This window comes from Myotis nattereri (assembly GCF_964212035.1).
Source record: "Myotis nattereri genome assembly, chromosome: 16".
NCBI lineage: Eukaryota > Metazoa > Chordata > Mammalia > Chiroptera > Vespertilionidae > Myotis > Myotis nattereri.
Genome location: NC_138091.1, coordinates 53,035,546 through 53,056,114, shown reverse-complemented (window position 1 = coordinate 53,056,114; position 20,569 = coordinate 53,035,546). Strand labels below are relative to the sequence as shown.

Below are 20,569 nucleotides of genomic sequence, written 5' to 3'. Positions count from 1 at the left end.
GCCCATCTCTCTACCTTTTGTAGAGGAGTCTCAGGGACCCCCAGGGAGTGGGGTGCTGAGGAAGAGGAGACCCAGGGGGTGAAGGTCTGTATCCCCAACTCCTGTTAAACCAGAACAGCCCTATCCATGCCTATGTTAGAGGTTTGGGTTCCTGAAATAGTTTACTTGTGGGGGAATGCTCTGCTGTTTGAAAATTATTATTCTTAGTACACAGGCTCTGGCCCTCTTTGGCTGTGTGACTTGGGCAAGTCCCCTGACCTCTCTGGGCCTTAGATTCGTTCTTTGGAATATGGTGGTGGACTAGGTCCGTACTTCCTCACCTTTCCTGTGTTGCGGTACACGTGCAAAATGTGTTCCCTTGAGGACACAGGAAAGAAGGGGCAGCTGGGGACTCTGTCCCGCCACCAGGTCATGGTCTGTACTTGGTTTGTAACTCAGACTTGGTTCAACCACTGAAAAGCTGAAGACCTGAAAATCTCCAGCTCAGACCCCCAAGATCCTCTCCTGTGATCATGTCGTATGGGGTGGCTGACACAAGAAGTGGGGGACAGGGCGTGAACTGCAGGTTTATTGGTTCCCAGCTCCGGGCAGCAGCACTGGCCAGGTCACAGGGCTGGGGTTAGGGGCGGAGCCAAAGCCACGGACACTTCCTGATCTTACCTGGTTCTAGAAACGCTTTAGGGAGAGGTGGCCCTGCCCCGTAGCCCCATGCACCAGGGTCATGCCAGGTGGCTGGGCATGTCCCGATTGCAATTTAAAAACATCCTGAAAAAATAGCTTTTGTGAAAATTCCACTCTGGGGCCAGCGGGGGTACGAGCGGTCATGTGCCAGCCTGGGGCTCACTCCCGGGGGTCTCTGGGTAGGCGTGTCTGCGGGGGCCTCAGGCCAGCACGTAGACCTCCAGCAGGCTGGAGACCGCGTGCATGCGGTAGAAGATGCCGAAAGGCAGGCAGATGTTGACGATGGCGGCCCAGAGGGAGTAGCCGTAGAAGTCCACCTCCACCTTGTTGCTGAAGTGAGGGCGGGCCCCGAAGGCGGGCATGATCCACAGCTGTGGGGGAGACGGTGTGTCAGGACCCGGCCCCGGCTGGCCACATCCGTGGGGTTCGCCGGGGGCCCCAGCCCTGCAGTTGGGTGGACAGCAAGGGCTGGGTGTTGCTGAGTGGGGACCTCCCGCATCTTGGAAGGGACTGGTGCTCTCTAAGGAGTTCAGGAAATGTGCCGGACTCGGCTTGCCCACCCCATAGGACTCGCCCTGTGATCACAGCTCCCCCATAGGAGGCCCCACTTGTGGGATGGAGAGAGGAGAAGAGGTTTCATTAGATGATGTGAGAATTTGATACACATTTAGAAATCGCTAAATCAGGAGCTGGAGAGATGTGTGGCAAATCAGCCAGGGCCAAGGCAGGAGGGGCGGGATCCAGCCAGAAGGTTCTGGTGTGGTCTCTGAGGCAAACAACAAGGGCTTCTGGGCTCACCCCACCCTCCCACCCCCATTCCCAATTAGCTGTGCCATTGGGCACATCGCAGCCCTTTTCTCAACCTGTTTCTGTCCTATAAAATGCTGCTCTCAGAGTTGATCCAGGCTCAGGTACCTGGAGCGAAAACAGCCTTTCCCAAGGTGACGCCCAGCCAGTGGGCGGGGCCAGCAGAAGGTGGGGGCGGGGCCAGGGCTGGGGCCGGCTCAGGATAGATTCCATTGGTAGGTGGGAGAGTGCCGCCCTCTTTCTCTATAGACTACCTGCAGGAGGGCAATATGTACAGTGGGGACTTCACTAAGAACGCACCCCCGTTAGGATGGATGGTTGGTGTTTTTCATGGGGTGGAATCTCTCTGGAGATGTTTTACGTTGACAAACCCACATCAAGGCTGTTTCTATATTACGAGTATTGTTTTCTATTGAAGGTGATAGAGCTGGAAGGACCGTATTCATAGCGAGTGAAATTTCTCTAGGTGTGTCTCTCTCTGGGAAGTACCCACATGGGCGCGTGTTTCTGTGTCAGAGGTTTCCCCTGGGATTAGGTCTGTGCGATGGGGTGGTAGCTACATTAGGGGTGCCCCTCTAGTGAGGTGCACCCTTGTGAGGAAAGTTTCCATGCACGGCGCATATTTGTGTTGGGTGAAGTCTGCTGGGGTCCAGAGGAGTCTCTCTTAGTCAGGACTTTGCTGAATCACTGGGGAGGGGGTGCTGTTGTGGGCGCCCCCCTTCCGGGCCAGCCCGCCGCTGCTAATCGACCGCTCGCACTTACACTGCCCTCCGCTGCTTCCTGCCGCTGCCCCAGTTATTCTAAGCAGCAGGCTGGTCATGAGCTCCCAGGAGCAGTCACACCTCCCCCCTGAGGGTGAGGGCCCCCACTCCCCACATCAGTTCTCACAGCTCCCTCTCCCCTCGGCCCAGCCGGCTCTCCCCTCCCTCCCCAGCATTCCCTGGGACCCCTTCCGGCTCCTGTGGTGGCTGCCTGGCTGCCGGAATGCCAGGACTCCGTCCTCTGGGTGCTGAGATGCTGTTTGCCCGGCTGCACCTGACCCTTTCGGAACCTACTCCTTCCCTAGACAGACATAGATTCTCGAGGAGGCTGGGGCCAAGACAGAGAGGCCAAGTGATAACCCTGAAAGAACCTCCTTCCTGCTCCCCCCCCCCCCCAGCCGCCACGCACCCCGCCCCCCACCCCCAGGTACTCACGATGATGTTGCAGAGCAGAAGAAACAGAGAAATGTCCTTCAGGCATCGGCGTCTCCAGTGGGCCCGGGGGGCCAGGAAGGTGGCCGTGGCTTCCTGAGGGCCCACCAGGCCGGGGCTCACCGAGCTGGGGGTGGGTGGGCAGGTTGGCAAAGCGTGGAGGGCGTCCGGGTTGGCGAAGGTAAGGCAGGGTTCCTTGGGAGGGGCGTCGTGGGGCTCAGCCCCCGGCGGGCCCCGGTGGAGGCTCTCAATGATAAACACGTTCTGGAAGGTGTGCTGGGCGATCATGAGCAGCGCGTGGGCGAGGTTGAGCGCCCCCAGCGTGTCCCTGGGCACGCCCACCACCACGGCGACGATAGAGTAATAGGAGATGGCGTACTGGCCCAGGGCGGCGCCCATCAGCAGGGCCACGTCCAGGGTGCGTGTGGGGTTCTTATGGTGGTCCATGGCCCGGTGGTCAAAACGGTAGATGACCGAGCCGCTCAGGCTGACCAAGGTCATGAGCCCCAGGCAGGCGATGTTGAAGCTGTAGTAGATGATCAGGGCCTGCTGGGTGTGGTCCCCGTCCCCACCCACTTGGACCTCATAGATGATGAAGACGGCCAGCCCCACCAGGAAGAGCATCAGGCCCAGGACGGGGCCCACAAAGAATGTCTCCCGGAAGAGGCTGCCCCGGGATGGGGTGTGGCCGTGGCCGTGGCCGTGGGTGGAGGAGGCCAGCAGCCTGCCCACGTTCTTCCACATGACGTAGAGCATGGTGGAAGCGAAGAGGCTGTACTCGATGTTGAAGGGGTACAGGTAGAAGTAGCCCCGCTCGAAGATCTGGCAGACGGTCGTGGCGCAGGAGCAGTCGCCTCCGGCCTGGCTGCCCACGCGCTCTGCTGTGGGGAGACGGGCACAGAGCTGTACCGCCCACCCCTCTTCCTGGAGGGGCCCCATCTGAAGAGCCTCACCCCTAGACTGTGACCTCTCGCTCTGCCACATTCACTACCATAGCCCAAACGCCCACGCTGGGCTTGGCATGTTCATTCATCCCACACATGTTTATTGAACACCTACTGTGTGCCTGAGACTGCAGGACACATCGGCAAACAATAGCCAGCGCTCAATTTAAAAAAACAAAACACTGAGCTGCAAAGCTGCCCACTTCACCCCATTCCTTCGGGAAAACACTGTCCATTTATCCCCCCAGGAATGACCCCTCACTGCCTGACGTTGGCGAGGTTCTGGTCTTGTAGAAGGTGGTCCTCTTGGAAACCCCTAAAGTTCCAGCTTCCTCTGAGCTCTCCCCAGCATCTGACGCAGCCTGGAAAGCCAGCTAGCTGCTGGGCCTAGGTCTGGGCCCTGACCCCCGGTCACCTGGGCTGGACCACACTGAAAGGGACCTTGTCCTGCACCCAGCCCCTGCTGTGTAGGGTGCCTTGGGCCTCGGAAAACATCTCTTTCGGTCCCTGGCACTGTGCCAGCTGGTTTTGCAGATGGAGAAGCTGAGGCTCACGGAGGCAAAGTGACTTGTGATGGCAGAGCTGACGCACATGACCTGACTCTGAGCCCGGTCTGGGCTGGTACCTCGCCGGTGTGCCTCTCTGTGCCCCCGCAGCCCCAGCACATTCCATTGGCTGCCTCCCCAGGTTGGTTTTTGCCACCCTCAGGAACCCCTGTGTGTAAAAGGTGGCCCTTTGTCAGTCTTGCTGGGCTGGGGGTCTCGTGGGGGGGGAGGGGCGAGGCTGGGCCCAAGCTTTCCCTTCCTGGACTCTCCCACACTGGGGGTGTGCCTGTGTCTCCAGGCGAAGTCCAGATGGCCTTAGTCATCTAGTCTGGTCCTGACTAGTGGGGGGCCCTAGAGAAGTCTAGAGAAGTAGGAAGGACCAGGGGGACTGTACCCCATTTTTCCTCGGGATGGCATTTTGGTTAAAAGCAAAGATGGATCTGAACACTAGTTGCCCGATGTCAAGCTCTGTGACCTTGGGCAAGCTGTACAACCTCGCTGTGCCTTAGTTCTTCGCCTGGAAAAAATGGGAATATTGATGCTACCCATCTCACAGGGAGGCTGTGAGGGTTAAGTACCATGAGGTTTCATACACTTGGCACGGCACCTGGCATGCAGAGCTCAGTGGACGGCCACCATTGCCATTGTGACTGTATTTCTAGCTTCTCCTTGCCGGGCTCTCCATCTGATCCCTGCTTCTGCCATCAAGACACTGCTCCCTTCCCCTCCCTCCAGTCCCATCGCCCTTGCCCTTTCTTCTGGGAGCCCGAGCCCCTTCTTTAGTGGAATGGGGACCCGGACAGTGGGACCAAGGCTGTGTGCTCCAGGGTCAGAAGGGCCCTCCCGTGTCACCTACACCCACAGGTCACCGTCAGAGCCAGAGCCTGGAGCAGGAGGTAGCTCTCCTGGGAGGGCGCAGAGATCCACTCTGCAAGCCAACAAAGCCCCCAGCCCGAGCCCCAGGGTCACAGGGCCAGGGGGCATCTGGCGTGGCACTCACGGTCAGCAGCCAGGCGGGCGTGGCTGGCGTTGCTGTGGGAGTAGGCCTGGTGCACGGATTCATCCACCACGGCCGCCATCCAGTTGGCCAGGTTGGTGGTGAGTGTGAACATGAGGCCACACCTGTTTGGGGAGGGAGAGCAAAGAGGCCAGTGAGACCCTTTGGCTCATCTTGGGAGCTCCAGTGGGAGGTGGTGGTGAGACACAAGGAAGCAGCCAGGCCCCTGTGTGAACAGGAAGCGGAGTTTGGAAGAAACGGCCTGGCGGGGATGCAGGGATGCTGGGGGCGGCCGGGGGGGGGGGGTACCCAGGGGCTCAGGCCACCCTGCTCCCTCTCCTGGGAAAAAGAACATTTAGTGCACTGCACAGCTCATCCCACCAAAGCCATGCAGGTGCGCATCCGCGCGCGTGCACCCACACCCACCCACCCACACACACACACCCACCCACACACACACACACCCCACTGCACGGGGTGATGGGAATGGAAATCAGGCTGCCTAAGGGACAGAAAGAGGCCCCAGGCCCAGGCTGGCAGCCTTCATCTCTCACGCAAGGTGAGCACTGGCATGCCGCAGGGCCGTGAGCGCTGGGCAGGCACTCACCGGGTCAGATCCAGGTGGACGTGAACACAGTCCTTAGCAGAGACCCAGAGGAAGTAAGTCTGCGTGGAGAGAGAGTGGCGAGGTCAATTACTCTGCAGAGCAAATACAGCTGAACTCAGTGCCCACGTCCACGCCCAGCAAGCTCTCGCTACCTCTAAAGCCCTCACACTAAGTTATCAAGTTTATTTTAACTCCACAAAATGAGGCCAGGAAGAATTCACATTAAACAGTGCTCTGTTCTTTAATAATTTGTAAAAGGTCCCCTAGAAGACTTTCTGGTCCTCGTGTCTGTTTTTTGCAGGGTCGAGGCCTGGCAGAGTTGGAGTGTCTGGTTGTTTATTCCTGGGAGCAAGGCCAGCCTCAGGCAAGGTCTCGTCCAAGGTAGGAAGACCCTCTGGTGACTTCTCACTCGCGTTGGCAACACCCCCTGCCCCATCTTCATCCTGGGCTGCCCTGCAAGGCCTCGCCCTCCTCTGGCTGCCGGCCAGTCCTTCTGTGAGGGGTCTGTGTTTTCCTTTCTCCTGAGTATTCTTCAAACCCACAACATGTCAAAGGCTAAAACAACATGAATTCCAGTCAGAAATGTGTTGAATTGTGGACAACGGGCCCCAGGGATGATGGTTCAGGGGAGGAACCATCCACGTGGTCATTCTGGTCTTACAGGGCTGGGCCGGTCTGGTCCCAGGGAGGGCCAGTCCTGCCTCAGCTTGGTAGGAAGATCGTTCAAACTGTTATATGTGCAATGAAGAAAGTATATATATTTGAACATCTAGGGAAAACCCCAGGTACAGCCTATCCTATTTCCTGAACAAATACACAATACTGTATAGGGGCCAGGGCTGAGGGCAAACTGGCCATGCCCAGGGCGGGACCCTGGGCTGAGACTGATGCCCTCCACGGGCACCCAGGGAGGGCAGGCCAGGCTCTAGGAGACAGGATGGCTGCCACGACTCACACCTCTCAGGTGCGAACTGGTGGCACTGCTCAGGCTGAAGTGAAACCACAGGGCCCCCGAGTGGGCCCTCACATTTGGCGATGACTTCATTGTCCGGTGCTACCAAGTGCCTCATGACCTCTACAGTCCTATCCCCACATTACCTACTGTTGAGGGTAGAATAAGGGTGGAGCTCAGCCATCCTGACCCCATTCTGGGTGCTGGTTCCCGACGACCACATTCAAGGACCCTCCTCCTACCCATCCACCCACCCACCTGGATGATGACAAACACAGCCTGGGTGAGAGGGTGCAGAATCTTGATGGCCGACTGGCACTCGTAGAAACTGGAGTAGTAGCCCGTCTTGAAGACATCCATGACCAGGGTGCAGATCCCAAACAGCACCAGCCCACCTGGGAATGGGGGTGGGGGGTGGATCAGACAGGCGGGAGAGGAGGCTTATGGGTCTGAGGAGAGGTGACTAGATGAATGGCTGGCTGGCTGGTTGGTTAGATGGATGAATAAATGGGGTCCGACAGTGGCTGGCTGGATGGCTAGGTGGATGGATGAATAGGTGTAGAGGTGGATGGATGGGCTGAAAGATGAGTGGGTGGATGGAAGGATGGCCCATTGAGCTCCCATCTCTCTGGGCCTAAATAGACAGGGAGAAGGGCCCTCCATGGGCTCTTTTGGCTGCAGCTGTCAGCTGTGTTCTGCTCTCCATCAGAGGGTCTCCCAGGACCACCCTTTTTTGATCTTTGACAGGGCAAAGAGGTCCCCCTTCACCTCCCCTCCGGCACCCTCTCCCTTCCTCTCCCTCACCTGCAGCCCACCCTCCCTCAGCCACATCTAGTCTTGCCAGGGGAACGTCTAACCCCTCTCCCTCCACGCACTCACTCCCCAAATCCTCGGAGAGCCCCAGCTTCCAGCTCCCTGCCTGGCCCACCCCACCTCCGCCTTCGCTGTCCCCGGCACCTCGGAGCCAGATGGGGCCCGCGTGCGCGTCCCGAAAGGATACGGCGTCGGCGCAGCGCGCGGTGCGGAGCAGGTAGAAGCCGATCCAGAGCGCGGCCAGCAGCATCATGGTGGTGAGCAGCGCGAACACGTCGGTGTCGTACACGGCCACCTTGTTGAAGGCGCCGCCGCTGACGAGCGTGCAGGCGAGGAGCAGCACGTTCACGGCCAGCAGCACCGACAGCAGGCGGCCGCCCTTCTTCCACACCTCGCGGGGGCCCGTCCGCGGCGCCCGCGGGCTTTCCCTGGGGCCGGCGGCCAGCTCCTCGGACATGGCCGGGGCGACTGCAGGAGGTTGGCGGGGTCACTGCGGGGGAGCGAACAGGACCCCAGGCTCATTCCCCCAGCGGCTCCCTGGATTTGGGGGCCGGGGAATTCCTGACTTAGCGGGGGCTGCCGGCGGGGGTGGGGGTGCAGGGGAGGGGGGTAGAGGGGAATGGGGAAGAGCGAAGCGGAGACTGCGGCTCTCGAGCGGCGGCAGCCCCGTTGGACCCCGTCCCAGGTCCCCACTTCCCCAGTCCGTGCGCCCCTGGCCGGGCACCCACCTGGCTGCGCCGGGAGCCCGCGCTGAGCTGGGGGTCAGAGGGCGGCGAGCGGCGCCTCTCCCACGCCGGGCTGGACGCGCGCTTTATAGCGGGGAAGGCAGCGTGATTTACAGCGGACGGAGCTCAGCTCCATAAACCTCTCAGTCCCACGCACATGATCCATCTTCCCTCCGAGCTGAATGTAGGGAAGAGCGCGGGAGCCAGATAAGGAGATTTATGTTTACCCGTTAAGAGGCGCCCCACCCCACCCCCACCCCGGCCGCCCCGTCACCTCTGTGGGCCAGGCTCGGCACCCACAGGGCACCCCGGCCCTCCACGCCCTGGCGCCCCGGAACCCTGAGAACTTATGTTCAGTGGATGCCCCAAGGACCTGGGGGCACAGCAACGCCCTCGGCGCGCCCTGTACCTTTGTGCGCCTCTGTTGCTGCCCCAACTCTGGCCCCTCGTGCCCCTTTCCCCGGCTCCCTCTCAGCGATCCAAGTCCCCTCTCCCTCCTGCCCCTGCCCCCCTGCCCCTGCCCCCCTGCCCCTGCTCCGCTGGCTGCGCCCACGTCGAGCTTGGATGGAAGTCCTCCCGCGGCGCGCGGAGTCCGCGCGGGTCTCCAGCGCCCCCTGCTGGAGAGTCTGCTGACCCCGCGGGAGCGGACGGCGGACGGGACCGCGGGCTCTACCCGCTGCGGGTCCCGCGGTTGGCACTAACAGCCCTCTCCCGCCCGCTGCCCCAGGGGGCGGGACTGCCGCGGACACCCTGCCCGGCCCTCCGCCCGGTCCTGGGATGCGCGGAGACGCCGGGGGCCGCGCGCCCGGGCCCTAGTGAGGCCAGACCCGGGACTGCCCCTGGACAGGTCCTCCCTGTGCAGGGAGCGGGGGTGGACATTTTGGGGGAGAGGGCAGGGCCTCGCCCGGTCACCCCAGGGCTCTCGGGCCCAGGGTGTTTAGGACCCAGGGGCAGCCCGGGGCGGCTCCCTGGGCCGCGGGAGATCCTCCCCCTCCGGCCGGTGCGCGGCTCAGATGTCGGAGCAGCGGCGGCTCTGCGCTCCGCACCCACCGTCTGCGGCAGCGGGGCTGGCGGCCCCGGCCCCTGCCCGGCCCCCTCCCCCCACCCCATGCCTCGGTCTTAACCCCGAAAACCTCCCCCGCGGGGGGCCTTTTCCCGAGCCGCTGGCCCGCCCCGTCCAAGTCGGGAGCCATGAACGACCAGTACCACCGGGCGGCCCGGGACGGCTACCTGGAGCTCCTCAAGGAGGCCACCCGGAAGGAGCTGAACGCCCCCGACGAGGATGGCATGACCCCCACGCTCTGGGCTGCTTACCACGGCAACCTGGAGTCGCTGCGCCTCATCGTGAGCCGGGGGTGAGTGCCCAGCCCAGCCCCGCCGGGGAGGGGGCAGAGCAGCCGCGCTCCCAGCCCCCAGCCCCTCCCGGCCCCAGGCCCCTCTCCTCTGAGCCACCCCCTTCCCTAGGGACGGACCCTGGGGTGGGACCTTGGGGCCTGGCAGTCGTGGGAGGGAGGGGGACACTGGCCGAGGCCTGTGACACTTGTGACCTGGATATGGGGCTAGGAGAGGAGGGCTAGGATTTGGGGGTTCGTGCTTGTGGGAGGGGCTGCAGGGGGAGGGGGAGGGGGGGAGAGGTCTCCTGCGTGGGCGGCACCTTGCAGCAAGTGTGAGAGGCACAGTGAGAGGGGAGAGAAGGTGCCCACGCCTGAGAGGGGACAGAGGGGGGCTAGAAAAGAAGGGGGGCCCGCTGCCCACCCAGCCTGGATCTGAGGGCTCGCCCAGCAATGTCCCCCCTGCCCCCCAGGCTGGGCTCACACTCTTTCTCTTGACTCCCTGCGGGGATTTATGGGCATTGCCCACAGCACCAAATGTCACTGGGTTCAGCCAGCCCGCAACTCCCGCTGCACCCCTCCCCCACGGAAGGCTCCCCTCCCTCCCTTTGGAATTGTCTAGGCCTAGGGAGGGGGAGCATAGAGCCCAGGCGTCAGGGCCAGGGAAGGGTTTGGGGGTAGCCCTTGAGGAATGCAGGGTTCAGGGACTGAAGGGGGCTCCTGGGGCTGAAGGGCTTTGTGGACAACTCCCCGCCCCCAGCGGATTTAGAAAGAGAAGTCAGGCTGACACGGACAGACACCAGGGCAGCCTGGACAGAGAGGAGGAGGAGGAGATGCCCTAGGAGGGTCCTGGGCACCTGGTGGAGGCCAGGGGCCGGCCTGTGGCCTGAATAGGTGGTGGGTGGGGGAACCCCCTGCCCTCCCTGGGTGGCTGTTCCTGGGGCCCAGCAGGTGGGGGGGGGGGGCAGCCCTTATGACCAGGCAGCTGAACCATGTTCCAAAAGGCTGACTGGCCCCTCTCCACCCCAAGAGGACACACATGATCCTGCCCTCCTGCCCCTCCCTCAGGGGAACTCACCCCCCCCCCCAACTCCCACAAAGGGCAAGGGTGGGGTCTAGGTGTGGACACCAGATGCCGAGCAGCCCCTCCCCACATGGTCCTGCGGGACTTGGCAACTTGGAAGGGAGGTGAGGAGGGGGTTGCTCAGGGAGCGGTAGTGACAAAGGGGTGATTCTTTCTCCAGCCCTGAGGGGTGGCCTTGTGGCCTCATTAGCCTGAGGCAGAGGCACTGAGCTGGGTCCTGCGGGAGGGGAGAGCTTGGAGGAGCCAGCAGGAGGCTGCCCTGCGTGGTAGTGGTGGTGGGGGGGACCCTGCTGGTGTAGAGGGTGCTGCAGGGGCTGGGTGGGTCCCCTGGGCAGGCCCGCCTCGCAGGGCTCCTAGAGATGGGGCAGCGGGGCGTTGAGTGTGCTGGGCCCCGGTTGCAGACTTCCCTCCTCCTCCCTCGAGTCCTGGCTGCCCCCACGCTCCCCTTCTGGCCCAGGCCAAGACCCGACACCTGCTCTCACACTCGGGCTTGCCAGGCCTGGCCCTGCTCCCTGCAGACATGGCTGTGCCCACGCCACGCAGGCACGCGCCCTCACGCACCCGCACTCACCCAGGGCTCGGGCCCAGCACACACCACCCCTCACCCTCCTACGATCACCCCCGCACACGCAGCCAAGCTCACCACCACGCCTGCCTAGAGACCCAGACTCGCCCTGGCCCACCACCTCTCTGGGCCAGCTCCCCACTGGGCCCCATGAATAATTCACCCCTTTCTCTCTGGGCATCAATTATTCATCCCCTGAGATTCCCAGCCCTCAGTTCTCTTGGGGAAAGCCCCGCCCTGGCCCCGCCTTCTCTGTCGCCCCACCCCCTGCGTACCCGGGGCCGGGTCTACATCCGACTAGCGGCCCAGGGCTGCGCGTCTCGCGGAATCAGGAGAGATCTCAGGCTGGGCTGGTGTGCCCGTGGGGGAGGCTGGGAGCTCCCCTCACCCGCAGCCACTGCCGACCGCCCGCCTGAGCTGCGGTGGCTCATCCCCCCTCCCCACGTGTTCTCCCTGCAGGGGCGACCCGGACAAGTGTGACATCTGGGGCAACACGCCCCTGCACCTGGCCGCTTCCAATGGCCACCTGCACTGCCTCTCCTTCCTGGTGTCCTTCGGGGCCAACATCTGGTGCCTGGACAACGACTACCACACCCCACTGGACATGGCCGCCATGAAGGGCCACATGGAGTGCGTGCGCTACCTGGACTCCATCGCGGCCAAGCAGAGCAGCCTCAACCCCAAGCTGGTGGGCAAGCTGAAGGACAAGGCCTTCCGCGAGGCGGAGCGGCGCATCCGCGAGTGCGCCAAGATGCAGCGCAAGCACCACGAGCGCATGGAGCGGCGCTACCGGCGCGAGCTGGCCGAGCGCTCCGACACGCTCAGCTTCTCCAGCCTCACGTCCAGCACCCTGAGCCGCCGGCTGCAGCACCTGGCGCTGGGCAGCCACCTGCCCTACTCGCAGGCCACCCTGCATGGCACCAACAGGGGCAAGACCAAGATCCAGCGGAAGCTGGAGCGGCGCAAGCACGGCGGCGAGGGCACCTTCAAGGTCTCCGAGGACGGCCGCAAGAGCGTGCGCTCGCTCTCGGGCCTGCAGCTGGGCAGCGACGTGATGTTCGTGCGCCAGGGCAACTACGCCAACCCCAAGGAGTGGGGGCGCTCCCCGCTCCGGGACATGTTCCTCTCCGACGAGGACAGCGTCTCCCGTGCCACGCTGGCGGCCGAGCCTGCCCACTCGGAGGTCAGCACCGACTCCGGCCACGACTCCTTGTTTACCCGCCCGGGCCTGGGCACCATGGTGTTCCGCAGGAACTACCTGAGCAGCGGGCTGCAGGGGCTGGGCCGGGAGGACGCGGCGCTGGACGGCGCGGGCACGCCGCGGGGCCGGCTGCAGAGCTCCCCCAGCCTGGACGACGACAGCCTGGGCAGTGCCAACAGCCTGCAGGAGCGCAGCTGCGGGGAGGAGCTGCCCTGGGACGAGCTGGACTTGGGCCTCGACGAGGACCTGGAGCCCGAGACGACCCCGCTGGAGACCTTCCTGGCCTCCCTGCACATGGAGGACTTCGCCTCCCTCCTGCGGCAGGAGAAGATCGACCTGGAAGCCCTGATGCTGTGCTCAGACCTCGACCTCCGCAGCATCAGCGTCCCCCTGGGGTCCCGCAAGAAGATCCTGGGGGCCGTGCGGAGGCGGAGGCAGGCGCTGGAGCGCCCACCGGCCCTGGAGGACACGGAGCTGTGAGTGCCTGCCCCGCACCCCCCCCCCCCGCAATGGGCGGGGAGACAGGGGTTGGAGGGGGAGGGGATCTGCTTTTCCCGGAAGTGAGGGGTAGTCCCGATCCATCACATGAGGCCCCACTTATTTTCTTTAACCACCCCCCCTTCAGAAAAAGAGGCTGCCAGTTGGTGAAGACTTTCACCCAGGCTTTCTTATCACCGCGAATGTAAAGTGCACCTCGGTTGCAGGCTTATCAGAATTTGGGGGAGCGGGTGTCTTAGCCTGGACGAGACCTGGGGGTCAGTCATCGCAGCAGGATGTTTGGAGCCCTTCCAAGTCTCGGCTCCTTGCACTTGTTCTTTCATTTAATCCTCCCAGCTCCCCAGCGCGGGGCTAGATCACCCCCACTTTCTAGTGAGCAAGTGGGGGCTCGGAGGGTTTGGGTAGCTCACCCAGAGGGCCTGCTGCTGCTCGGGGCAGAGCTGGGCTGGCTCCCTGTCTATGTGACTCTAAAGCCTGGGGACTAGGTGACTCCCAGGAAGAGCAGCATTGTCACCTGCGTTCAGGAAGCCACAGGGAGCTCAAAGCTGCTGTCACACTGGCCGAGCCGTGGCCCATCCCTGCCCCGACCCCTCCCTCATGGCAAACCACAAGCCCTTTTCATGTCTCTGGCCTTTACCCTTCCTGTGTGGGCAGCGGTGGATGTGGGGAGGCAGTGTGGTTTAGAGTTTGGGGTGTGGGGTGCGCACCCCTAGGCAAGTGTCCCCATTCCTGACCATCAGCCTGCCCAACGGTAAGTTGTCCAGATGGCTAGTCTTGGTTGAGCCCGTCTCAGAGGCTCTTCTCTGAGGTCTGTTTCTGTCTCTTTCTCTACAGATAACAGGGGCCTTCTCCCCCAGACCAAAGTGAATTGCAAGTTGCCACAACCCACGGTGGGGCCACGAAGTCTCCACATTTGCCAGCCCTGCAGCCCCGGGCCCCTCCCCAGGGACAGGGACTCGGAAGCAGAGGGTATGGCCTGGAGGCGCCCAGAAGGGTCCTGGAGCCCTTGAGCCACCCCCATTGGAGTGGCCCTAAAGGACGTGTGGATTTGCAGGAGGCCCGGGGACTAGACTAGTGCCCATGAGAGTGGGTGGGAGTGGGTGTGTGAGGGGTGGGCGCAGCCTGTCCCAGGGGCCCTGTCCCTCCCATCCCTCCTCCGGGGATCCCGTTGCTCAGGCTGGACACTTGCTCATGTCCTGCATTTCTGGGAAGAGAAGAGTTTGGGCTGCCTTGCCTCACACTCCAGAGAGGAGGTCCTGGTTCGACTCTTCAGCCAAATGCCCTGACCTCAGTCCCCACCCCTGCCCCTAGCACAGCCAGCCCCCTCTCTTTCTCCCACCGGCCATGCTGGGGAGTTGGAGTGCCAGGCTGGAGTGCGTGTGTGTGTGTGCGTGTGTGTGTGTGTGTGTGTGTGTATGGGGCGGGGGTGACTGGTGTCCTTCCCAGCTCACCCTGGGGTGGAGCCCAGCCTGACTCTGCCCTCCCTACCCTGTCCTCCTCCACCTCCCCTCTCCTTGGCTGTGTAGCCTGGCCCCCCAGGGACCCCAGAGGGTCAGGGCCACAGATGCAAGGTGCTAGAGTAACCGGCTGCAGTATTATGGCCCCGGGCCCGAGGCAGGTGGAGCTGGGTATGGCAGGGTGTCCAGTCTAGTGTGGGCAGGCTGTCATGCGGACACTGGAGCAGCCTGAGGAGGTGGATAAGCTCAGCTGCTGATTGTCCCCAGGGCTCTGTGTGCTTGTGTTGGGGGTTGGTTGGTGGATTTCCCTCAAGGCCTGGGAGCGGCTGGGCGGTGGCCTGTTCTGTATGAATAGTGGCTAAACGAGAGTTCGTAGGAGAAAGGCCAACCCCAGAGGGTCCTCAGACAGGTGTCCTCGGAGCTCTTGGAGGTCACAGATGTGGGAGTTGCTCAGGGGCCCACCCACATGTGTGAGCCCATGCCTACCCCCATGCAATGGACCCTATCCCCGACCTTCAGCTTGGAAGCAGCTTCTGCTGGGAGCACTGCCACAGCCCCCCCCCCCCCCGCACCCCTTCCTTGGCTGGGGCAGGGAAGTGGAACCCCCAAAGAATGCCACAGGCCTCCCTTTGGGTGTCTTGGGTGTGGGCCCTGTCCGGCCATGCCCAGAGCTGGGGTGTGATGGAGGTGGTCGGGTCCCACCCGGAGGGCTGTGCTGCCTGCCACTGCCACCCTGAGCCCACCCCAGTCCTCCTCCCTGTTCTCGGCCTGAGCCTGGGGCCACCCCAAGTGCCGACTAGATTTCCTCGGAGCCCCAGGTGCTGCCCTTTCCCCTGTTCCCGGCTGTGCCCTGCCTCAGCCCCTCCTGTTCTCCTGTGCTGGGGGGTGGGGGGGGCGAGCTCTGTGACTCCCACCCTGTGCACAGCGCCCCTCCTGCAGGTTCATTATAACCTTTGCAGAGTACGTTCTGCAGCATCGTCATGCCTGTGTCCTGCTCTTTAATCACGTGGGGATGGGAGAGGGTTGGATGAAGTGGGCAAGGGGGTGGGGTGGGGGAGGGAGAGGGCGTTTTGTGCCTTTGAGGACTTGGTCCTATTCCTCGGAGGGACTCTTGGCATGGGCGGTTGGGCACTCCTCCCTGGGCCTCTCTGCAGGGCCTCCCCTCACCCCCGGGTCTTCCCCTGCTCTCTGGGCCCAGAATTTGGAGCTGATGGAGAAGGAGGGCTCAGAACTGGGATGAGCCCACTGGAGACCCCCAGCAGCTGAGTGGGGAGGTGGCCCAGGCACCAGCCTGTTCCTGGGGCCTGCCCCTGCTTTCTCTCCTCTCACCGGGGTCTGCCTGGGCTCTCCAGACACGGGCAGAAGCCGCATACAGCACACTGCCATCTGCCACCGGGGCCCCGCCAGCCCTGAATCAAGGCCCCCCGCCCGCCTCTGGGAGGCCTCTCAGGAAGCTCTTGGGGCAGCCCTGTTTAGAACCCTCCTTTCTTCCAGCTTCCCCTCAAGCTGCAGGACAATGGGCTCTGTTTTCTCAGTCAAGTTTGGGAAAGGGCTCTGGAGTTTTGTTCCATTCCCTAAGGATGCTGGTCCACGTGCTTCTGCCAAGGGGAGTTCAAGACAACCCCCTCCCTCCAGCATCCATCAGCAAGGTCCACAGGACCTCAGGGCTGGAAGGTTGCCTAGCAACCATCTAGGGGTTCTAGGCCACCTCCCTCCACTTTACAGATGAAGAAGCTGAGGCTTACCAAGAGGAAGGTCCAGACCCGGACACAGGCCTCCTTTCCTCCCCCTGGGTCTGCCAAGAGGGCCAATAAGACGTGAGATTCTGCCTCCCGTGCTCAACGGGTTCATCAGCCCAGCGACCCCTACTGGCCACCCTGGTCACTGCACCTACCTCTGGAAAGACCGGCCTGTCCGGGCGACGCAGGTCCAGGGAAGGACATGGGGACGAAGACACGCAATGACAAGGGAGAGGATCAGAGCGTCAGCGCGGAGCCAGAGACTAACCCGGAGCAGTGGGGGCGGCGTCTCCGGAGGTCAGTGCGGCTGAGGGTGGAAGCCTGGGGCGAAGAGCTGGTGGCTCCAGAAGCCTGGGGGACACACAGAGTGAAGGGGAGAATTTTACACCAGACTCAGCTTGCTCCACTCGTTCCCCTAAAAGTTTAGATCGAGTTAGGGAGATTCTTTCTAAAAGGTTAGGATAACCAATGATTCTTAGCCGTTGGGGATTACAATCTGACGATGATATGGACACTTTCCCTGGAAGGTGCACATGGGGCGCGCAGAACACTCAAGTGCACTTTCATTCACAACTTCAGGCCGTTCACAGAGCCCCAAGAGGCCCAGGGACCCCGGTTAAGAGCCTTAGTCAGCCTGGGGTGGGATTACTGATGGAAGGAGATGAGGGTGGGGGAATGAATCAGAGGCAGGAAGGGCCTCTGGGTATGTGGCTCAAGTCCTTGTTTTACAGACGAGGTTAACTGAGGCCAGAGGGCAAGGGACTGGCTGAAGGTCACAGAGCAGCCAAGTGGAAAAGTAGTACCAGGTTTCCCGATGCCTTCCATGGTGCCAGCTGCCTCCTGTGCCCATGTTAGCCAGTCCTGGACAACATGACACTCGGGTTTATGGGAGGTGGCAAGACTCAGGAGGCGGCCAGATCTGGGCAGCAAAACCATCTCCGCCCCTTTCTAGCTGTATGGCCTTGGATAGGTTACCCCACCTCTTGAGTCTGTTTTCTCAGCTGTAGAATAGGGATTATAATTTATTATAATAACAGTGTTAATCCCATAGGTCATTAGGGGGTGAAATGCTAATGGGGGCAAAGCACTTAACACACAGCAGTTAATAATGATCATGCTTATGGGTGGCCTGAAATAGCCCCATTGTTCCTGTGGTCCCGGCCCCACCCAGGTGAGCCCTAGGCAGTCCCAGGGAGCAGTCTCCTGAGACAGCCCCTCCCCCACTAAACACCCATCCTCATCTGACCAGCAGGGGGCGATGACAACCCAGCCTGACCTGGTGGACAGGAACCTGGAGATGAGGAGGGCTCATGGGCATCAGCCAGGCCTGGGCATCCCTGTGCCCATGGCAGAGAGAACTGACATGCTGGGTGGTCCCCAGACTCCCCTTTCAATGCTCCCCACACCGTCTACACAGCTTGGTCATACTTCAGAGCTGTGGGAGGAGTCCCCATGGCCCTGAACCTCAGCCCTACACCACACACACACACACACACACACACACACACACGGAAAACATGGGCAAGGAGGAGCGGGAAACAGGCAGAGCGAGCACGTGCAGGCCCTTTTCTTGCTGGAAATGGAAACCACGTTTTACTATCACTATCGATACCAAGGGGTATCAGATTTAAGTCATATCAATATTCAACAATAATCACAATTGCACAAGAACTGCCATTAGTGGTAACTGTATCTACCATGAGCACTTGCCCTTTGTGCTCCATTGGTATCCATTCTACAGAAATGATCTTTTCTGGCTGGTGTGGCTCAGTGGTTGACCGTCAACCTATGAAGCAGGAGGTCAAGAGTCCATTCTCAGCCTGGGTTGCTGGCTCAATCCCCAGGAAGGGGCGTGCAGGAGGCAGCCCATCAATGATGCTCCTCTCTTATTGATTTTTTTCTCTATCCCTCTCCCTTCCTCACTTTCTAAAAATAAATAAAAACATATTTAAAACAACAACAAAAAGAGAAATGATCTTAATACTCTCCCCAGAGAACTGTTAAGGTAGCTGGTATCGCCTTCCTCCACACCCCCTCAGGAAACTGAGGCTCAGAGAGGCCAAGTGACTTGCCTAAGGTCACACAGCCTGGAGTGGGACCTGGGTGTGTCTGAGTCAAGAGCCTCGCTCTACACACGGCTCTCGGCCTCCATACTATGTGAGAACCCCGGCTCTCACTCCCAGCCCTGGCGCCAACCCCACCAGGCCCAACACACACCCTTCAGGCTCACCCATACTCAGCGTCACTGACACACACTGGACTGTGGTGCCAACCGGACTCAGAGGGAGCAGCCAGGTGCCCCTTGGGGAACCTCACCAGCCAGGAGTCTGGGTTCCTAACATCCCCAGCCTTGGGCTTTCAAGGACCTAACTTGCTGTGTACTTTGGAAAGATAGCCTGGGCCTCCCTTTCCTTCCCTGTAAGGTGGGGACAGACTGGCAGCCCTCGGAGCCTCAGCAGTGCCCCACCAGCACAAGGCTGGCCCCCTCTCCCTCACCCCCTCACTCCCTGACCTGCCTCTGGGCCGTGTCACCAACCTGGCTTGGTCCTTGCGGGATGGCTGGCAGCCTGGGAGGGCGGATAGAGGCTGCAGGCAGCTGGGGCAGGCCAGGGGTCGGGTCCTGGGAGGGGAGGCTGAGGCACCCTGTCAATGTGGGCCCGTCCTGCTGGTGCCAGGGGAGCTTGGGGTGCCAGTCCCACTCTCAGATGACCAAGATCTGAGCCAGAGGCCAGGCTGCTTCTCCCCCAGCTCCCCGGGCCCCACCCCTGTGAATAATGCTGCTTGCCTCCTGGAGCCGGGCCTCACCGGCCTTTGATGACTGGGGGGTGGGGGTGGGGGGCATGATGGGTGGAAGACAAGAAAGGGTTAAAGACCCAGCCACCCAGGCTTAGAGCATAGAAATGGTTGCATTGCTGGAAGAGGTGCCCCCCAGCCTCCCAGGTCTCCAAACTCTTAGGATCCCCCTCCAGACCCTGGGGGCAGGGCAGGGCTCCTTCCCACCCCTCCCCCAACCACAACAATAATTAACCCCGGTGAACCCCAGCAAATAAAGATCTGAATCACAAAGAGAAGGAGTCATCGTTGCCCCAGGGTGGGGAACCCCGGAGGTCCCAGGAAAGCCAAACCTAGCATCATCTGACACCCCAATCCCCACACCATTGCTGCCTCAGTAGGTCCATGGGCACCCAGTCCACCGGGGCCTGGGAGGAGGGCTCACCTGTCTTGGGTTTGGACCAGAGAGAAGATTAAAAATATGATAAATAAAAAATAAAAAACTGTACATGTCTCTTCCCTGAATATTCTAGTACAGCGGTTCTCAACCTGTGGGTCGCGACCCCTTTGGGGGTCAAACGACCCTTTCACAGGGGTCGCCTAAGACCACCTAAGACCATCGGAAAACACATATATAATTACATATTGTTTACAGTAGCAAAATTACAGTTATGAAGTAGCAACAAAAATAATTTTATGGTTGGGGGTCACCACAACATGAGGAACTGTATTAAAGGGTCGAGGCATGCCGAAACCGGTTTGGCTCAGTGGATAGAGCCTCGGCCTGCGGACTGAAAGGTCCCAGGTTCGATTCTGGTCACAAGGGCATGTACCTGGGTTGCGGGCACATCCCCAGTGGGAGATGTGCAGGAGGCAGCTGATCGATGTTTCTCTCTCATCGATGTTTCTAACTATCTCTCTCCCTTCCTCTCTGTAAAAAATCAATAAAATATATTTAAAAAAAAAATAAAGGGTCGAGGCATTAGGAAGGTTGAGAACCACTGTTCTAGTATGTCCCAGGGGAAGGGGCTCAATGGTGAGATAGGGAGGGGGAAGGGCACCTCCCCTTTGTCTGATTTTAAAATCTCTGATATAAACAAAAGGTCGTTGGGTTTGGGAAAGAAGTCCTGCGCTTGAATTCTGGCTCTTTCATTCAGTACCTGTGGGGTGCGTGTTGGGCAGATTAGTTCCTCTCTCTGGGCCTCCACCGATGAAAGTGTGATGATGCCACCCTCCGCAGTTGTGGGGCAATCCCACAACCTAACGCCGTGAAAATCGAATGTAACTTCAAGGAGCAGACATGAGTGTGGTGAGAACTGGTCTCTTAGGTTGTAAACCCCTTAGAATACTGACTGATAAAGAAATCCTGCCCTTTTATAAAGAATTGGAAGGACAAACTCATAAGAATTCATGAAGGAAAACGCCAAGGAATACAGAAGGAATCTCCCTCCCTCCCTCCCCCTCCCTCTCCTGGGCTCATCACCCCTCCCAGAGGTCTCCTGCTGGAAGTGCTGCTGCCTCACCATACCAGACCTCATTTCCCCCCGAAAAATATATGTTTATTGTTTTCAGAGAGAAAGGGAGAGGGAGGGAGAGATAGAAACATCAATGATGAGAGAGAATCATTGACTGGCTGCCTCCTGCACGCACCCCCCACT

General features: G+C 60.8%; 2 protein-coding genes across 3 annotated transcripts; one reads left to right on the top strand and one right to left on the bottom strand.

Moving 5' to 3' along the window:
- Positions 1–869: 869 nt before the first annotated feature.
- On the bottom strand, positions 870–7,996 carry OTOP2 (otopetrin 2; the record flags this gene model as incomplete). 2 transcript variants are annotated; one of them, XM_081110079.1, is made up of 6 exons in its annotated part: positions 870–1,052; positions 2,685–3,562; positions 5,171–5,292; positions 5,775–5,833; positions 6,985–7,121; positions 7,684–7,996. In XM_081110079.1, 6 exons carry the CDS (start codon positions 7,994–7,996, stop codon positions 882–884), a joined length of 1,680 nt encoding a protein of 559 aa, XP_080966205.1. In that variant the 3' UTR covers positions 870–881. The 2 variants fall into 2 exon arrangements, with proteins under 2 accessions (XP_080966205.1, XP_080966206.1); XM_081110080.1 differs by having other exon boundaries at positions 2,685–3,559.
- Positions 7,997–9,455: 1,459 nt separating this feature from the next.
- USH1G (USH1 protein network component sans) lies at positions 9,456–12,925 on the top strand (the record flags this gene model as incomplete). Its single annotated transcript, XM_081110024.1, has 2 exons — positions 9,456–9,619; positions 11,704–12,925. 2 exons carry the CDS (start codon positions 9,456–9,458, stop codon positions 12,923–12,925), a joined length of 1,386 nt encoding a protein of 461 aa, XP_080966150.1.
- Positions 12,926–20,569: the final 7,644 nt, after the last annotated feature.